The sequence below is a fragment of the Peromyscus californicus genome, unplaced genomic scaffold (assembly GCF_007827085.1).
Source record: "Peromyscus californicus insignis strain IS unplaced genomic scaffold, ASM782708v3 Scaffold_16__1_contigs__length_79575227, whole genome shotgun sequence".
Lineage (NCBI taxonomy): Eukaryota > Metazoa > Chordata > Mammalia > Rodentia > Cricetidae > Peromyscus > Peromyscus californicus.
Genome location: NW_026294458.1, coordinates 45,995,038 through 46,015,196, shown reverse-complemented (window position 1 = coordinate 46,015,196; position 20,159 = coordinate 45,995,038). Strand labels below are relative to the sequence as shown.

Genomic DNA, 20,159 nt, shown 5'->3' with positions numbered 1-20,159 from the left:
TCTGAGCCGCTGTGGATAATTGGGAAAATGAACTTATTATAGCAGACTGACTTGATTCTATTACTGTACAGCTGTAAGAGACTGCCCCCCCCAACCCCCCCCCCCCATTTTCTTTCTGTATTGAGTACATTTAGAAGCAGAAATGAAACTGCACTGTTAAATCTGCCTCGGTGGTTTTTGATGGCAATTCTTCAGTCCCTCATAGAATTGAATTTCCTCAGATATGTTTTGGGGTCTCTCATGACAATAAATGACACTGACTCCAATTTTAGGAAGCAGATTGTGTCGTGTACTAATCAAACCATCCAGGATGAGTCGTGCAAACTTTAATACCAGCACACTGCATAATGTGCAGATGAGCTGCTGTTTGGAGATCATTTCCCATTGTATTTACTACACGTTACAGCAAATTCTCACCACTACTCCAGAGCCTTTGTTTCTAACCATATTCATCGAGATCACAAAGGAAACTCTTAAGTTAAGATATTGCTTTCCAAGTGATTTTGTTTGCTCTTTGTCTGTACATTTGGGTTGCCGGATCTTTGAACTTAATGCAAAGCATATTTCCAGGCTTGCCTATCTTAACTGAAGTGTTTACAAATACCTAAATTGGAAGAGCTAAAGGCAGCCTGATCTGATTTCTGAATGGTCATGGGGCCATGGCTTAATTGACTGGTTTGACTTTTTAGCTACTTTTATTTCCCTTGCCAAACATTTTACAAGACATGCTAATGAGAAATGAAATAGCCATAAGGCTGAGAGCCAAAGGAAATCTTGATAAGCAGAGATCTGAGTGGTATACAAGCGCAGTCACCAGCCAAATGAAGCAGTGTCTTTGACTACTATTGAAGCATCTACTCAAGTTTGGTAGCATGTTATTCTCCCCCAAAATGTATAATGGAGGAGCACAGGCCCTGATAAAGATATATAGAGACTTAGAATGAGCAGGCTTTCTTTTCATTCATTCCTTAAATCATTCAATTACTTTACTACAGGACAGGACTTTCGGAAAGTATCTTAGGAGACATCAAATTTCTAAGGCACAAGTAAATCTTGTATCTCTTCTTGAAAATTATCAAACTAAAGTTTAGCTAGGATTTGGACAAAGCAAGGCATAAATGATGAAGGTTTTGACTAAAGTATTTTTTTAGATATGATAGATAAGAAGGTAGATTGATTGCACCTAGAGACTATAAATAAATCAATGCCTTAATGAAAATAGGCCACTGGATCAGTCGGAATAATATATGTGAAAATTATCTGAGAATTTTTTATAACTGTTTATAATGTTTGGATATTTAATTAAAAACAGTTATTAAGATACATTTGTTAGGGCTCAAGAGAAGCCTCCAAGAAAGACCAACAGTTACATATGCAATTTAACAAATGCATTTATTGGTTCCAACAGATTGGGGTGGCAAATAACTACCCTGAAGAGAGGTCAAAAGGTCCTTTCAAGGGATTTAGGGAATTCCAGAGAGGAGGGATTAATCTGGTGCTGATTGGTGGAGGAAAGATTAGTCTGGAGGCTGATTGGTGGGAGGCTTTAGTAGTTATGGACCTTCCAACTACAGTGTAGGAAAAGCTATCTTTAGCTAGCAGAAGGCTGTGGGCCCCTTGCTGAGGCAGCAGAAGGCTGTAGGGCACCTGCTGATTGGTTGCCCCTGAGTTATGCTCTTCCTGAGAACTGCTTGCTCAGCTCCAGCCAGTTCCAGTGAGGCCTGGTCCCCAGCAGGGCTATCAGAAACCTGCCATGGCTCTGGCTCCCCGGCCCTCTCAATATTAAAACTGTAAGTGCTGTAAGAATAATTTTCATGTTACTGATTCATTATTCAATGTCGATTTTCACCTATATAAGGAAAATGTAAAGAAATGAAGACAGTTTGTAGTATCAAAAGGGCAAACTAGCTGAATGGGTAGCTTATTTGATACAAGAGGCCAGCGGTCTGATCCCTAGTGCATTCTGATCTGCTCCTTGGAGACACACCCAGTGTCCTGACATCATCTTATGTTAAAGCCCCCTTAAGAGAAAAAAAAAAAAAAAAACAAACCTCTCACCCCCTCTCTCCCCCTTCTCACACACTTCTCTCTCTCCCTGGCCCCCTCCCTGCCTCCTCTCCTCACCCTCCTGCCCCTCCCTCCCTCCCCCCTCTCCTTCCTCCTTCCCCTTCCCTTCATTCCCTCTCCCCTCCCTCCCAAATAAACTTTCCAGGTAGTGTAACTTTCCTCCACACCACGCCACACCACCATCTGCTGCCCCTGTGCAGGGTACCTTGGTCCAAGCCCACCAAAGCCTCTCTAGCACTCTTTCACAACATTAACACCTAGCGCTGGACCTACTGAGTGTGGCAGATGTGCACAAGGGGAACACTCAACAAATAGAAAGAGGGGTTATCCGAATTTCACTGCCAGACTATGCTGCATGAAAGCCTGTATTAAAGTTAAAATTAGGTCACTAAAACCACGAGGAAGAAAAAAATAAGACAGGCCTAATACTATTAAAATAATCAAAATGTATAAATACAAATGAAAAATACCAGAGAGAAAGTAAAATTAGAAATAAATAAATACATAAATAAATAAATAAATGTATCCCCGTATCAGAGAAGATGCTTAGAAGGGAAGAATTGTGGGACTGTGTCATATAATTAGATGGATGTGATTGTTTGGTCAAAGCCTATTATGTTTAAGGATTTTCAAGAACTCTGAGTTCTGATCTAACGTGGGTCCTATAGACTTGGAAGAGGACCAGTTATATTATGTTATGAAATATGTTATCATATGAAAGATTAACTATGGGCATGCTAACATTAGAAATTAGGGGGAAAGTAAAACCAGGGGATTCCTATCAGTATGACAAACAGCTTACTGCTCATAATTACTACAGACAACTGAATACCAAATTCCTGAGTGTCCTCAGTGTGGTGACTAATTTTAATAGTCAACCTGCCACAGTCTAGGATCACCAGTGAAGAGGGTTTCAATGAGAGATTATCTGGATGGCTTGACCTATAGGAGGCTGTCTTGACTGTGCTTCTAGATGTGGTATGACCCAGCCTAAAGTGGGTGGCATTGTTCTTAGGTTTAGGTCCTGCACTCTTTGAAAAGGGCGAAAGTGCACTGGCATGCATACATTCAGTATCTCTCAGTTCTTACCTGTGAAAATAACTCAGTAGTGCAAGTTTATTCCACACAATAACAAGTAGTGCAAGTTTATTCCACACAATAATGGATTGTGATGTGTAATTGTGAATTGAAGCAAACCCTTTCTCTCTTACTGGTTTTTGGCAAGGTATTGTTATCATAGCAACAGAAATAAAACTAAGGCATTGAGGTTGAAGACAAAAGGTTTGATTCTTAAAAATACCTCAGAAGCAAAAGAATAAAAAGGTATTCTTGGATGTCTGTTGAACACTATGGTTAATAATTTAATTTAGATGAAGTAGTTTATGGGCCTGTGTTCTAGAACCTAGCATTGTGGTTTTTTTTTTTAATTTTATTTTGAGACATGGCTGTTTTTATTACAACTTTGTAGTGTTTAGAGGACAAAAAGTTCCTTGTATTTATTAGATGTTTCAAAGTGTATTATATAGGTATGTTCTTTGGTTGATGCCAACTCAGTACACTGATGAATAAATATTTATCATTTATTATATGTTTAGGTAAGCCAGTAATGATTGTTACAGAATACATGGAGAATGGTTCCTTGGACAGTTTCTTACGTGTGAGTAAAATATCATATGTATAATGTTTCCGTGTTTATATGATATAGTGTATATAAATGTACATATTGACAAGTAAGTTATAGGAAATATTAGATACTTTCTAATACTGTGCTAAACATTTTCATGTCTAAATTTTTTTAAGTATTTTTTTTATTTTGCAATACAGTTCAGTTCTACATATCAGCCATGGATTCCCTTGTTCTCCCCCCTCCCGCCCCCTTCACATTCCCCCCAGCCCACCCCCTATTCCCACCTCCTCCAGGGCAAAGCCTCCCCCGAGGACTGAGATCAACCTGGTAGACTCAGTCCAGGCAGGTCCAGTCAGGTCCTCTGAATGGGTGAGACAGTTGATTGGCTTGATCTGTTTGGGAGGCATCCAGGCAGTGGGACCGGGTCCTGTGCTCATTGCATGAGTTGTCTGTTTGAAACCTGGGGCCTATGCAGGGTCGCTTGGCTCGTGTCTAAATTTTAAGTAAAATTAAAATAATCTAGGATTACTTTGCAAAGAGAAAATTGTAAAATTTCATCTTTATCTTGTAGTTCCAAACATGAATGGTTTGTATTTTAGAACTTTTTTAAATGTATAAGGCTTTTGTGTTGTCCCAAATCACACCTTTAACACTATATATTGCTATTTAAATACAAATCTATTGGAAGGTTTCTCTGTCAATTACTCTATGACTTTATCTTTAATCATAATTTCTTTGATTAGCTATAATTAAAGATCAGGCAAAAACCATACAAATTAGGTCAACACACCTTTCTCATATACTATTTATGATGATTAAAACTTTAACCAAGAGAAAAGAATAAAATTTCAATGAAATGCTTTTTTTGTTGATGTTGTTCTTAAACTTAGTTTTTGAGAAGTGACTTGTGAATCATACAAAGGTCAAGACAATCCTGCTTTTGAACTGAATTCAGATTATATGATACTGTACTGAGTAGTGCCATCACTATCAATTTTGTTAGCCATGCATTCATTTATCTAAAGGTCTTGGTAGTATTATGTGTTTTTAGTGAAAATGTGTGGAGTTAATAATGAAAAATGTTGGCATATGAAATTGTAAAGTCAAAGGAACACATTCTAGCCTGTATTACAAATGCATTTCAGAAACATGATGCCCAGTTCACAGTCATCCAGTTGGTGGGAATGCTCCGTGGGATAGCATCAGGCATGAAGTACCTTTCAGATATGGGCTATGTCCACCGAGATCTTGCTGCTCGGAACATCTTGATCAATAGTAACCTGGTGTGTAAAGTTTCTGACTTTGGACTCTCTCGGGTGCTTGAAGATGACCCTGAAGCTGCTTATACAACTAGAGTGAGTAACGGGGATTCCCACTATCTTTGTTTTCCATATTATAAATATCTGGGTGTACAAACAAGTAGAAATGAAACTTAGAATCATGTGTCAGTTTTGTTTCCCATGGATGGAGACAACTCTGAATAATAAAAATATCATTTATTCTGTGAAAAACTGATAGTTTTCATTTAACAGCCAAACACAGCAAGATTTCTACCTGCCTAAATTATTGGTACTTTACTACACACTATTTTTGATTGAATGACCTTTATAACAGGCATGTTTGGTAAATTCTCTGGGTTCTTATACTACTAGATTATTTTTAAAGCATTTAAAATTAATGTCCTCAATAAATATTTAAAAGTTAAAGGAAGACTATTCTTTATCCCGTTTTGAGGCTTTCTTTCACCCATAACATGTATGTTCTAAATATATGTCTTTGTGTAGCAGGTTCACTTCATTAATGAATATATTCTTTGTCTATAAGGAAAACATTTCCCCTTGTAGCTAGTAGAATGTGTTTATAACAACAGTGAGTTCAAATGTACAGCTCTGAACACCTGATGAAGTTAGAAACATGGGTGGTTAGACAACGATTAACAGTCTCCCTTGATGCTTCTCTGCTCTCCACAAACATCAGCCGGTACAGGGTCTACAAAAACAACATCGTATTTCTGACTACTCTCTCCTCCCAGGAGAAAACATATGTAGCAAAGGAAAATATTTACTTATCATCCTAAGAAATGACTTTATTCTCCCCACTACTGCTCTGTCCTCTGAAGATACCTTTTGTAAGTGCCTGCCATTCTACAAACTTCTAACAGTCCAGAAGCAGTATTGTTGCTTGTTTTGTTCCTATAACAACTGTCATATCCCGAAAGATCATCCAGGTTTAATAAAGCACATCTGATAGAAGACTTATATTTGAACTTATTTATAGTATAAGCTAGTTCTTGAGTCAGGCTCTAATTTCTCTGTGACATACAACTATTTAATGTGAATATCCTTGACCCCAATTCGATCCTTGATCCCAGAATCCTCAAAGGAATGACTGATTTAGTGGGAAGCTGAAAGGGTTTTACAAATATGACCATCTGCTTTCTGGAGATTCAAGTGTGTTTCTGCTCAGAGTTTCATTATACTGGTTGTGACTTTGTTAGAAGTAAAGACACTTGAGGACCATTTCTTCGGCTTTAGTAAGGAAGGAGGAATTGCTATGTCAGTATTCTCATGTATCATTTCTGAATAAGGATGCAAGAGGCTTTGTGTTGAAATTTCAGTGTCAGAAGATTCTTGCCAACCACACCAGCCAAGTGGATTCATTCCCTTCCCACACACAGTTGCTCAGAGCACTTCAGTGTTCATCCTTGTGTTCCTCTGGCACTCTCTCAAATACCCATGGGGTTCCCAGCTTCCTTCTGAGAGGCATCTGCATGTCTACAGTAATTTGGAAGTCATTGACTTAATCTCCAATAACAAGCTTTGTTTAGTACAGTAATTTCATGATTTACTCTTAAGATGAGTATGATTATAAAGTCATTGGGCTGCTATTTTTTATGTAAACACACCGAAACAGCTGAGTTGCCATACTAAGCAGTTCTGTAGAGGATGTATACTAACTGAAGGATCACTGTCAAGCAAAAATATTAGAGAGCTCCTCTTTTTGAAATTTAAAGCTGAATGTGTCAAGTAGCATTAATACAAATTATTTAAGCAAAATAATTGGGGAAATACACTTGAATGAGAGAAAAGTTTGTTATCATGAATAAGAAAACTAATGCCACATAAAATATATAACACATAATAATGTTTATTCATTTTGTTTTCTAAACAAAACTAGTTCTATCCAGTTAAAATGCTATATTATTTATTTGGCTTAATATTCAGTGATTATTGTCTTTTACAAAATATAAATAAAAATGTTCAAAATGCACATATTTTATATGAACCTGATGAACCCATTTTAGACATAACACTTTATTACTTAAGTAACACTTAACGTATTTTGCATTGTCTCTGTATTTTTTTTACAGTTCAGGAAGTAGCATTCAGTATTTCAATGCCAATGACTTTCTGGATGCTGTTGCCTTTAGGTAGAGAGAAACCAAACAAAGACATCAGGAACTATATTTGATTCTATATTGTTGACAGAGGATTTCTGCTCCTTCCATTTTTTTTCAAAAATCTCTGTGAGATTCAGGCAAAATAAAAGAGAAGTGCAGAAATTCTGTCAATTAACTGTGTACTTAAAAGAAAAAAAACAACAAAAACCTTAGAGACTTGACACACAGATCAGCAGGCAGGAGCACTTATGTAAAAACTTGGGCTCATACAAACATAATTTAAATAGTAAGTAAATAAAATGTAAATCTTAGATAGAGTATTTAGGAAGTTGAGAATGTGCTTGGTCTCTAAACATATTGCCTGTTTCTCCATTGCTGTTCTTTTCTGTGGTCTTAATTATAAAGTGATCTTTCCTTATGTTCTCAGCAGTGTTATGAAATAAGGGGTCAAATAAGCAGTCATTTGCATGTGCATGTGTGTGTTTTGTGTGTGACTCTATTTTTATAAGTATTTTAAGCAGAAATCAGCTGTCTTCAGTACTTACATCCAGTTGTTACTCTTCATTTTTCACTTGTAAATTATGCAAAAATTTCAAATGTTGACACTGCACATTTTGCAACATTGTTATGCATCCTGTACCCTCTGTAAAATCCCACTTCAAACTCTTGGAATGTTGCAAGTGAAAAGGCTATAAAATTTTAGTGTTGTTATGAAAATGGCTTCATCCTCATAGACTCCCTGAAATGCTCTTGGGATCCCTACAGATGCCTGAATGGCACTTTGAAGACAATTGCCACAAGTGCTTCATCAGGAAAAGTACCTTAGAAACTAAATAAATATCTCAGTAGCCATTCAATGACATACATCTAAAATATGATGTAGTTTTATGCAATCTGATATGTTTTAAAGAGCTGTTTGTGAAGCGTAACTGCAGCTGCACTCTACCTTCACAAATCACACTGGAAGCCCCTGGATTTCATTTGGTGGGCGGGACTGGAACATGCAGCCCCACAGATATAAATCCCCCCCAAATTCTGCTGTTCAGCAACAAACAACAAAGAATTTCCTCTTTCCGTTTTTTCAACATGTTACTTTCAAAGTATAATTATGACATGTCTGTTCTTCATTGTTTTAGCCTGTTGTACTATATAACTATTATTTTGAAACAACCATGTCAGAAGGCAAGCATCTAATCATAGAAGTTGTATTCTGACCTCCACACATATGGATAATCCATGGTACATGCTCTGTGGCTTCTGCTCTCCCTCCTTCCCCTCTCTCATCACACATACACATATATGCATACTCATGCATACCCATATACATAAATACATACATTATATATATATATATATATATATATATATATATGCACATGAAAACACAAAACAAATAAAGAAATTAAGTAAAAGAGCCATATTGCTATTGGTGAGAAATTTGTGCCACTCAATAAGTTTTCAATATTTTTCTATGTGATTTTTTTTCAGTTTAACGTATTTTATCTATTCATATCAGCATGCTTCTATGCCAATTAACATTCTTACCATCATGTTCAAATAGTACCCACAATTCCAGTATACCAGTGGTGAATCTGCTGTTACATGCATGGTTCCCACAAGAGAAAGAATAGACTTTTTTACCTAAGCTATCTGGAGAAAGAGTAGACTTTTACCTAATCTATATGCCATGCACTCAGGCAGCCTACTCTTTTTTACAATCTCAATCATCTTAGGCATGTAATTATTGCACAGATTGTTTTAGGAAATTTGAGAAAACCACTTGACTTTCTCTTGGTTCTATCTTCCAGTGTTACATCATTTTCTCTTTGCTTCATTCTGATGTTGCATAATGAGCATAACCAATCAAATTTCAAGCATGGTTAAAGCATCCCATCTTTGGTCATAAAGAAAATTTTATATTCTGTAGTCTTTCGATCTGTGACTCTACTGACTTCATTCTAGCTTTATATTTGTAACTATGCTGACTTGATTGATTATGGATAGCTTTGTATTATATAGCTTCATATTTACAATGAATAAAAATGATGACTAATGTGAAGAACTTAACTGGTCTTGTCTTGTTCACAAAACTTCCATTTTAAATGATGTTACTACTCTTTGTTCTTGAAGGATTCTCAACTAAAAGCTATTAACATCAAAAGTGACATGGTACAAAACATATTAGATAGATACTTCGTTTTCATATGAATAAAAAATATTTTCCAATCAATTTCTAATTAATGTTCTATGTATGTTAACAAGAAACTTTCAAACTCAATTAATAAAACCAAGCCCAAATTACTTCCCACTCTTTTATATCGGTCATAACAAGTCCTGTATGTAACTTCACAAAATGAAGCTACTTACTCAAACAAAGTCTACATGATTTGTTGATTTTAGTAATCAGTGTTATAACAAAAACTGATAAGTCACCTGGAACATTCTCAACATTCATTTTAGACAGATGGCTATTGTGATCATTTTAGCTTGGGAAAAAACAAATCTGTCTGTATTCATGTGACAGAGAATCAAGACTGTAATTTGAAAGTGGAACCCTGAGTAAGGAAGCTTTATGGAAATGTGTTTAAATATATTATCCATGGTCCCTGGAGGGGTTATTTTTCTATGAAATGTATGATTCACTGCTTCACAGATTTGTGCAGTAAACTTGTGGCTACTTGTTACAGACACAGTCCTGGAGATTAAGAATCTTGAAGTGAGCAGAGCCAAGATCTGATATCATGGGTTTGTACTCACTGTAACTCAGACCAGGCAGGGAAAGTAAGTGAAGGAAGAGCAGTTACATAAAAGGAAAAGCTCATTGTTTTTTATCTTTCCCCCCTTTTCTAGCCAAGGGGCCAAGTGTTACTCTGTAGCCCCACCAGGCCTAAAATACGCTATGTATCTCTATCATTTCCTTTTCCTAACAAGCTCTGTTCCCTCTAATCACTTACTCTATACCTACCCTCTGTGGTTCTATAGATTGTAGCTTAGCTATCATTTATTTTACACCTAATATCCACATATAAGCAAATATAGACCATATTTATCTTTCTGGGTCTAGGTTATCTCAGTCAGGATGATTTTTTTGCTAGTTCTATCCATTTGCCTGCAAATTTCATGATGTCATTTTTAACAGCAGAGTAATACTCCCTTGTGCATTTTTCTTTATCCATTCTTCTGCTGAGGGACATCTAGGTTGTTTACAGTTTCTGGCTAATTTAAAAAGGATAGCAATGAACCTGGTTGAGCAAGTGTCCATGTGCAGTAGGATGAAGCATCCTTTAGATATATGCCTGAGAGTGGTATAGCCAGATCTTGAGTAAGATCAATCCCTGTCTTACTGATGAACACAACGCCGATTTCCATAGTGGCTGTTTAAGTTTGCACTCCCATCAGCAATGGATAAGTGTTCCTCTTAATTCATATATTCACAAGTATGAGATGTCACTTGTTATGTTGATCTTGGACATTTTTACAGGTATAAGATGAAGTCTCACAGTAGTTTTGATTTGTATTTCCCTGATGGCTAATGATGCTGAATATTTCTTTAAGTGTTTCTCAGCTATGTGAGTTTCCTCTTTTTAGAATTCTCTGTTTAGATCTGCACTCTATTTGTAATTGGGATATTTGCTTTCTTGATATCTAGTATTTTGAATTCGTTGTGTATTTTGGATATAACCCTCAATCAGATGTGTAGTTGATAAAAATCTCTTTTCATGTCTGCTATTCTGAATAATGGTGTCCTTTGCCATGCAGAAGCTTTGCACTTTCACGAGGTCCCATTTATTAAATGTTGATCTTAGAACCTGTGCTAACAGTGTTCTGTTTGGAAAATCTTTTCCTGTGTAAATGAGTTAAAGGTTATTTCCCAATTTCTCTTCTCTCAGATTCAGTGTCAGGTTTTATGTTGATATCTTTGATCCATTTGGAGTTTAGTTTTGTGTGATAACAAGTATGGATCTATGTGAATTCTTCTACATGCAGTCTTCCAGTTTGACAAGTCTGTTTAGATCTGTACCCCATTTTTAATTAGGATAGTAGTTTTCTTGATGTCTAGTTTCTTGAGCTCTTTATATATTTTGGATATTAACCCCATCAGATGTGTAGTTAGGTTAACAACTGAACTGTCACTTATACCTACTGGGAGAGGAAAAGACAATTTTTTCTAATAGAGTGACAATAGGTGTATCAGCTACTCCAGGACAGGCTTCCTGTTCAGGAGCAATTGACCAATATATGTTGGACTCCACAGATTCTTTTATGTGCTTTCATTTGGATACAGTTTGGTGTTTGTTTTTTTTTTTTAACTTTGGGTTTGGAGGGTTTTTTGTTGGATTTTTTTTTTAAAGAAGTTAAAGTTGAGGAGTAAAGAGGGAGAGAGGGTCAAAATATAGGTAGAGAGAGTATCTGGAAGGATTGGGGGAGAAGAATATGATCACAATATACTTCAATTTAAAAATTTCTCTAAATAAGAAAAAAATAAAGTGTGTATAAATAAATAAATAAAATGCAGACTCTGTCATCTAAATTTAACTGAATTTTGGAAAAAAAAACTGGAGCCATGTTAGGTCATATTTTATCTTATTCTTCAGGTTTTATTTTGTGTTATAGGTGCACAATTCCCACCATATTAACTTACTTTTATATTGTTTTGGGAGCATCTAGAAGGACCATAAACATTGCTTACTTGTGCTTTCATTTTTGCATCCTTAGAAATCTCCGAATGTGAGTATTCTCCTGTCTGTTGATAAATTCTTAATCATTTTACATAATGTTGAAACACCTCAAGTTCAAGGGTGGGCTTCTGCTTCTTTAGAACCATCTGTCTCTGTTCTCTCATGGCGACCAACATCTGTGGAAACCGTTCTCTCAGTGGCCCTTAGGTTGGAGCTACTTAGGATTAGAATAGATGTTCCCCCTGGGACGTGCTTCCCTGTGGATTGTGCCTTGTTGTCTGCTGCAATGAGTGAAGCTGAGTCCCTGATAACAGATAGATGCTAAGACCTTCAGCACAATGATTTATCTCTGTAGTTCAGCTTTCAACCTGAGAGGCTAATATTTGTCTACAGGTTCAATACTCAATCACTCTGAGTTGATTCAGATTAACCCTCCTGAGTACTTTGTCATTTGAAGTACAATCTGACAGAGCTCACAGGCAAAGATAGGAAATGAGAATTCTCAGAATACTTCTTAAATCAACAGGGAATTATTTTCACAAACAAATAGAGGTTAGAAAGGCATTTAAGCCATTGTACTTACCTTTAGAAGTCAAACCAGAGGCCACCCACATGCAGCAAATGAACTGACATCAAATGAGCTCCTGGGTGGGGGGAAATTATAACTTGGCCAAGTGTCTTATTTAGTGGTTCTCAACCTGTGGGTCATGACCCTTCTGTTGTAGAATGACCCTTTTTACAGGAGCCACATATCAGATATCCCGCATATCATATATTTGCATTATGGTTCATAACAGTAGCAAAACTGCAGTTATGAAGTAGCAATGAAGTAATTTTATGGTTGGGGGGTCACCACAACATGAAGAGCTGTATTAAAGGGTTGCAACATTAGCAAAGTTGTGAGCCCAGATCTGATAAAAAAAAACTATCAAATTTAAATCATGATTTCCTAAAATTCTGACTTTCAGAATTTTGTAAGAACAGTTCACTATTTTATTTTAAAGACTTGAAAAGGTTTTAAACTTCTGTGACTAACGCTGGATTGGAACATAGCAGTTAAGCACTATTTCATTGAACCTCTACCACATGTATTTAAAACTTTTTATTCACTGGGTGTGGTGGAGCACACCTATAATCCCAATACTCTGGAGGCAGAGGCAGGCAGATATCCATGAGTTTGAAGCCAGCCTGGTCTAGAGAGCAAGTTCCAGGAAACCCAAGGCTGTTACTCAAACCCTGCCTCAAAACTAAATAAAACACACAAAAATAAATAAATAATGAAACTCTTTATAATTATTCTATAAATTATATTGAAGTAACACAAGATACATGTTCAAGATGATACTGAGTTTAGAATGAAGGTAATCTCTCTTAAAAAGCTCAAATTAGTTATCACTGTAAATGTCAGCCCCCTTGTTGTTTACGTACATTTAGCACAGAAATTTGAAAACTGAAGAGCTAAGGTTTATAAGATAGTCAAGCTGTTAGGCTGCTAGAGAAGCTAACAGTTTCATGTTCCCCATGGCCCTCAGTTTATATATGGTAAAATAACCTCAGAAATGTCGAGCAACTTGGCAAAATTAACAGGAGGATCACCACAGGTCCCAGAAAACAACACTATTATTTCTACTAAAATGAAGTATTCAAGTGGGACAAATAACTGAATATTCCCCAGCAGCACCAATTCTTAGAGCTTCACATTGATGGATACTGCTTAGAAATGACTAGGTCTGATGCTTCAAATATAGGAAGCAAGCATTAACTTCCGATTCTGCTGAGATTGAGATGGAGATTCCTCTGAAGTTGAGGTTTTAGATATAGTCCATATGCTGCTATTCTGGGATTGCTCCAAAGGACTGGGATCTTTCCTCAAATGCATAAGTATCTGAGGAGTTTTAAATGTGGATATAGAAGACATTAAAATAAATGCTTAGTTTAAAAACCTATTAAAATATGGAAAAATGCATCATCATAAATTATTTGTATAACTAATTGTACTTCTAAAGTATTCTGAAAACTGGGTGGTATTTTACCAAGAAGATGTAAATTATGAAATGAGCCCCAAGTTTAAGTACATCAATAAAGTTGTAATAAAGTTGTTTTGCTGTTCAGAAATCAGATGGGCCAAATAATGACAGCACACTATCTCATCAAATCCAACATTTTGCATATTTCATTGAAACCTGTGTTTGGCAGTTATTAAAAAGCTAGTTACACATATTTAATGTATTTATTAATAAACTCTAAGCTGATTTCAAAACAAACTACAAACCTTAAGAAATCTGAGATGAACTGTTGAGGTGGATGATGAGGAAGAAAGAAGTTTTGTGTTAAGCATCATGAGCAGAATGATGTATGAGATTTGGGGTTAATTGTTTGTAAGAAATATAGTGTGTCTTTCATACCATTCAATTCAACCCTACTCAGGCAAAAGAGAGACTCCATTGTAAGTTATGACAGTATCAAAGCTTCTGAGTCACACTTTCTTCAGGTCACACATTTCTTCAGGATTGTTCTGTGCCCTTGGCTTGCCAGTATCGCAGATGAGGACACTCTGCTCTCCAGAGTCAGTGCTTCTACTGAAATCCTAGGCCACTAGGAAGCACCACTTGAGAAGTACAATGATACCTAACCTATTAGATTAATTAGAGACTCACTGAGAATAGAAATAATCACCCCTAAAAAAAAAAAAAAGAATAGGAGAAGGCAAGGACAGGAGAGAAAAAAATGAGAGAACAATTGGAATTAAGGAAAATTCCAGAAAGGATATGGCTAAATCATCAAAATCTAGGTATTAAATTAGCTCTTGAGAATTGTACTGTTGATTTTCATAATGAAGTTAAATCCTAGGACAAGAACAGAACTATCTACAGAAAGAGTGAGCATCTGAAACAAGGGGTTCAAGCTCAACCAGTTTATATAAAAGCCCCAGTCCTGGATTCATCTGGCTCCTTTTCTTTAGCTCCTCATGGATTATCATACATCATCTGAAGCAGCAGCTCTCACACAGGGTGATGCCATTCCCCAGTGGACATTTGCTACTGTCTCAAGCCACTTTGGGGTTTCATAATTGGGAATCACTAGTATCATTTACACACAAAGGGAATAAAGGCATCCAGAATGCAGAGTCCCCGTCACTGGAATAATCTGATCTGAAATGCCAAGAGCAGCCTTTTAGAGAACCTGGCTTTAATGTTACCCTACATGTGTAAGGAATAAGAGTGAGAAGACAGCCATGTTCTCTAGTCTCATCGAATATAGGTGCAACAGGGAAAGAAGGAAGAAAGAAAGGCAGTATAGGTGCACAATGGAATATTCTTCTCTGAAAATAATAGAATCCTACCATTTGTATCCACATTGATGGCCTGGGGAATGCTATGCTAAGTGGTTCATGTGTATTCTAATAAAACTGATCTCATAGAAACTAATATGGAACGATGGTTACCAAGAAGGGATGGAGGGTGTAAGGTAGAGGAATGAAGGCAAATAGTTAACCAATAGGTGCTGCGCTGAAGATAGACAAAAACCAGAAGTTGTGCATGGGTGAGTGTAGACAATAATAATATGCTATACACTTTAAAAAGCTGGAGGGAGGGTCCTATCACAGAAAGCAGTGGGAAGAAGGCCTGCCAAGGGGGGAAAAAACAGTGTGATTTTAAGGCACCAAGAACTTAGGAGAAAAGGGATTCGACTAAGATAAGTAAGCTTTTCTTGAATGCCTGATCTCTTGCAAAGACAATAAATCTAAATATAAGCAACAATTCTGTGTGGTCGACATGGACCTACATGTGCTGCACTCATAACCTTTACTTTTATTGCACATTCAGCTTTCTTGAGCTTGTGACTTCAAATTATAGTTTGGGAACACTGTATTTTATTTTTTTATTTAAGTCAATGGATGTTTTACTAGTTCATTATATTAGTTCTATATCTTTGTACTAGTGCTGAAGAAAAGGATTTTGAAACTACAAGGCTGGAATTGAACAATTTGTAATGATATGCTCATTTTTTTCCTTTTAATTCTACAGTCATTTTATTGGTTTTAATCCTCTTCTGTAGTTAGTGTTTTTAATTAAATATATTCAAGGTCAAGTTCTTCTGTGGTCATTTAAAGCCAGAGTGACTTGATATTGCCCCACATGGAAAGTTCAAAACTTTTTTAGTCTGGTTTAGTTAATAAGGACAGCAAAAACTGCTAACTTTCAATATTGCTTTGTAGTCAATAGTGAGCTTTTCATGATTTCCTCACCTAATGAATTTATGTACCATTGAAGGGGTGTTAACTAGTTACTAATGGAAGTTAGTTGCATGAGAGGAAATGATAGGATGCTTACAGTTCAATTTGTTAAGGATCACACATTTTATCTTTTGTGAATATATAGTGCAAACCTTCTGTTAATTATGGAAATTCTAATTATTAAGAAGTCTCCATCATATAATTTTTCTTGACTAATATTTCTTAGTAAATCAATAAAGGTTTATTTGTGATATCTTTAAATTCTAAGAGGATGACTTGAGTTGTAAATACTGGGGAACTTATAATTTCTTTTGTGATTTCGGTGTTCTTTGATATATTTAGGGGTGAATTTATTTCTCAAGATGTTTTCCAATCAGATCTTAGAAAATGCCCACTGAACCTACCACTCCCCGCTGAAGTATTGGCTGCTAATAGCTTCTGGGAGAAAAGTAGTTACTGTCTATAGCTGTGCGCAAAATAATTTGCCCTTCAGGCTTACATGCTTAGTTCCATACCCATGGTCACAAATATCATCTTTGCTAAACTCAGTAGGACTTAAAGGAAAAAGGATATAGATACTTGAAAAGGTGTTATAGGGAGGAAAAATGTTCAAAGAGTAGGGAAGGATACTAGAGAGACTAGGGGTTTCCTGTAACCACAGTCCAGTTTTTTTTTATGCATGAAATTGTGAAAGGAAAAAAAATACAAGTTAAATATGGAAAAATAGAACATTAGGATGTTGTAGCAGAATCCTATATTCTCCTTCAGAATAGATACCCTGAAAAATTATGTCTGATTTCAGAGTATATTATGTACATTGTATGTTATATTTCTTATTCACTATACATGCAATTTTTATGTCCCAAGGGAGGGAAGATACCAATACGGTGGACATCACCAGAAGCAATTGCCTATCGCAAGTTCACATCGGCCAGCGATGTGTGGAGTTATGGGATTGTTCTCTGGGAAGTGATGTCTTATGGAGAAAGACCATATTGGGAGATGTCCAATCAGGATGTAAGTGTGTGCTTGTGGTTTATGAGTTATGAGTTGAGATTAAAACTTCAAGCTGTGCAAGGAAGTGGAGCATAATGAAGCCAGGTGGTGCCTACTTGATGACACCAAAGCTGAATACTTAAATGAAATAGAAAAAATATTCTTGCATCTTGTAAGGGTATGAATTGAGCTGTTTTTAGAACTTGTTTCCCTCAATCAGAGACTTAAGAATGGAACAAAAAGGAGGATTTCTAACGAAAATGTAATAAAATAATGTGTGTGTTCATGTGCATGTGCAGGCACATCATGGAATATGATGTTTCTACTAAACTTTATTAAGAATATGCCTGCCAACCTGGGCTACAGAGTAAGTTCCAGGAAAGGCACAAAGCTACACAGAGAAACCCTGTCTCAAAAAAACAAAAAGAAAAAAAAAGAAGAATATGTCTGCCACCACTTCTTGACTAAATTTTTACAACTGTTCCAGTATTTAGCTTACTTAAATTTAGTATTCCAAAATGACAAAATTAATAATCTCTACCATGTTGTTTCTAATAATACTCTAGGCTTGCACATGAATTTCATCACAAAAATTGAGTCAGGCTGGAGGAAACAATCTTAACTATAATATGAGTTTTTTTTAAGGAACTGTGCTTGAATTTATTACATATTTCTACTGCTTAGGAAAAAGATAGTATTAGCACATGGGATTAGCACATTTCTTCATGTTTACCAGAAATTTTGAGCATGAACTCAAATATATAAGAAAGCAAGATGAGATGATGCTAACCAATTTTAAGTCACTGCTTATGAGATTGCCTCTACTGTATTTTGATATATAGATAATATGGACTTTCTCAAATGTGATGAGTGTTTTTAAATACAATAAGTATAGTAAAATCACACTAAGTTTTCCATATATTTTCACCCAATTGTTGTTATATCAGAGCATCTAATGCATAGTACCTGGGCCAGCAAATTTAGCATGGCCTAGGAACTTGTTAGGAACAAAAATTCTCAGGATTTATCCCCCTGGGTGGATGATTCAGAAACTCAGTTATTGAGAGAAAAGTACTTTGTACATTAAGAACTCTTCCAGATGGTTCTGATTTACATTAAGCTTTTAAAATTACTGCTTTATGTATTTTAAAACAGTAATACACTACGTATTGGAGTTTACAAAAGAGAACCTCTGGTTTACAAAATTCTGAACTGTGGTATGGCTAGAATCTGCATCCTGATTTATTTTGCATGAACCAATACATGGCTTATATAATAATCTGCATAATAAAAATAATTTTTAGTAGCAACAAATTTCCCATACTATGAACTTTATTTTTGCCTTGATTTGCAAAAGACCTTTACACACATTGCTTTCTCTTATTTAATCTTCCTTTATATAACATTTTCAGGCATGGATAATTTTTTTATGTCTATAGCCAGCTAGTATCTTCTTGGGCAATTAAAAAAAAAGCCTCTTATTGAACTTTAAAATATTCCTACCAGTGTGACTGAAAACATCCAATGAGTCTCTTGTTTTCTGTCCCTGAAAACTCTGCTTCTCACATAGGTAATCAAAGCAGTGGATGAGGGCTATCGCCTCCCACCTCCCATGGACTGCCCAGCTGCCTTGTATCAGCTGATGCTGGACTGCTGGCAGAAAGACAGAAACAACAGACCCAAGTTTGAGCAGATCGTCAGCATTCTGGACAAGCTCATCCGGAACCCAGGCAGCCTGAAGATCATCACCAGTGCAGCAGCAAGGTGACACATTAGATGTGCATGATGCATGCCCTACACAATGCATGTTCCCCACTCCCCTCCAACTGTGTTCTTAGAAACCATAGTTCTCAGAACTGGAGAGATACTGTTGGCTTGTCTTTCCTTAACTTGGAGAATAATTCTCATGTGACTTTAGAATAATGACAAAAATTTTACTAGGATTCTTACTTAGAAGTGTCTCTCCAAGCTTAAGTCTGGGAAATATGAAAGCGGAACACATAGCTTATTTTACCTCCATCATTCAAGGAAAAGGAAGGTGAGCTATTTGCTTAAAGCTATCTTCCAATAGGTGAGCCCAGTCTGATGGTGGACACCTGTAAATCCGGCCTTGGAGAGGTGGAAGAATCCAAGGTCATTCTCAGACACATAATGAGATCAAGCCAGCCTGAGTTACAGGAGACTCTTAACAAAAACCAGCAACAACAAAAACACAAAACAAACCCATAGATCAGGCAGTGTGTGAGTGTGTGATTGGTTATGTGTATGTGTGTGTGTAAATATGTAAATACATAAGAGGTTCAATTAATTATGAATTTTGACAAAATGTTTATATAAATACTTAATGTAATTTTTAAGAGATAAAGGAATGTCCCTAATCTACATTAAAGAAAATATTAAAATTTAAAATACAAGCATTAATTACAACATTTTGAAAATGAGGCCAAAGGGGAAATGAGCACCCATATATATACATGTGTGTGTTCATTTTTTTTTCTTGAAAAAATCAAGTTCTGTAATGTGGTTTTATAAACATGTGTTATAAATGGAGTAGCATGATCAAACTAAGTAATGCTTAATCATTTTAGATATTTAACTTTCAGATCAGTTAGTTAACTTAACAGGGAGACATCTTAAGATCTTTCTAAGCCAATATCCTAATGCTTATAAACTATTTTCTACAATCAGCATGTTGTACATTAAGTCTCACAGCTTTTTTATCTTATAATACAAGTGTGTTTCTTTTGATTACAACCTTCCAATCTTTCTCAACTCTCATTTAGAGTAAAATCTATTCTCTCTGTTTCTGTGTTGGACCAGGTTTAAATTCAGCTTGTGATTTCATACCATAGTTCTTTGTGCATCTGTGGATTATTTCACAAGATCTATTCACATTGTCATAAATATTAAATGTATCAATATATGATAAGAACATGCATGAGTTCTCATGTTTTCTTAATCATTTATTGCTGGTGTTTGTGTTATTTACCTCACTCCCATTGATGCAATAGGGAAGGTATTTTTGCAAGATAATTAGTTTATTCCTCTTGCTATCCATCTAGAATTGGGAGTACTGGGTAATATTTCACTCTACTTTTAATTTTTGAGAAAATTCTATATTATATGAATTTACATTTCCACCAAAAATATTAC

The 20,159-nt window shown here is 35.9% G+C and overlaps 1 protein-coding gene across 1 annotated transcript in view; it reads left to right on the top strand.

Annotated features, from left to right (window-relative positions):
• The window catches only part of Epha3 (EPH receptor A3), a 317,372-nt gene that overhangs the window by 275,780 nt on the left and 21,433 nt on the right, over positions 1-20,159 (top strand). The window contains exons 12-15 of the mRNA XM_052740962.1: positions 3,663-3,724; positions 4,840-5,049; positions 16,878-17,027; positions 18,577-18,770. Coding sequence (XP_052596922.1) covers positions 3,663-3,724; positions 4,840-5,049; positions 16,878-17,027; positions 18,577-18,770 — 616 coding nt within the window. The remainder of the gene's footprint in view (positions 1-3,662; positions 3,725-4,839; positions 5,050-16,877; positions 17,028-18,576; positions 18,771-20,159) is intronic.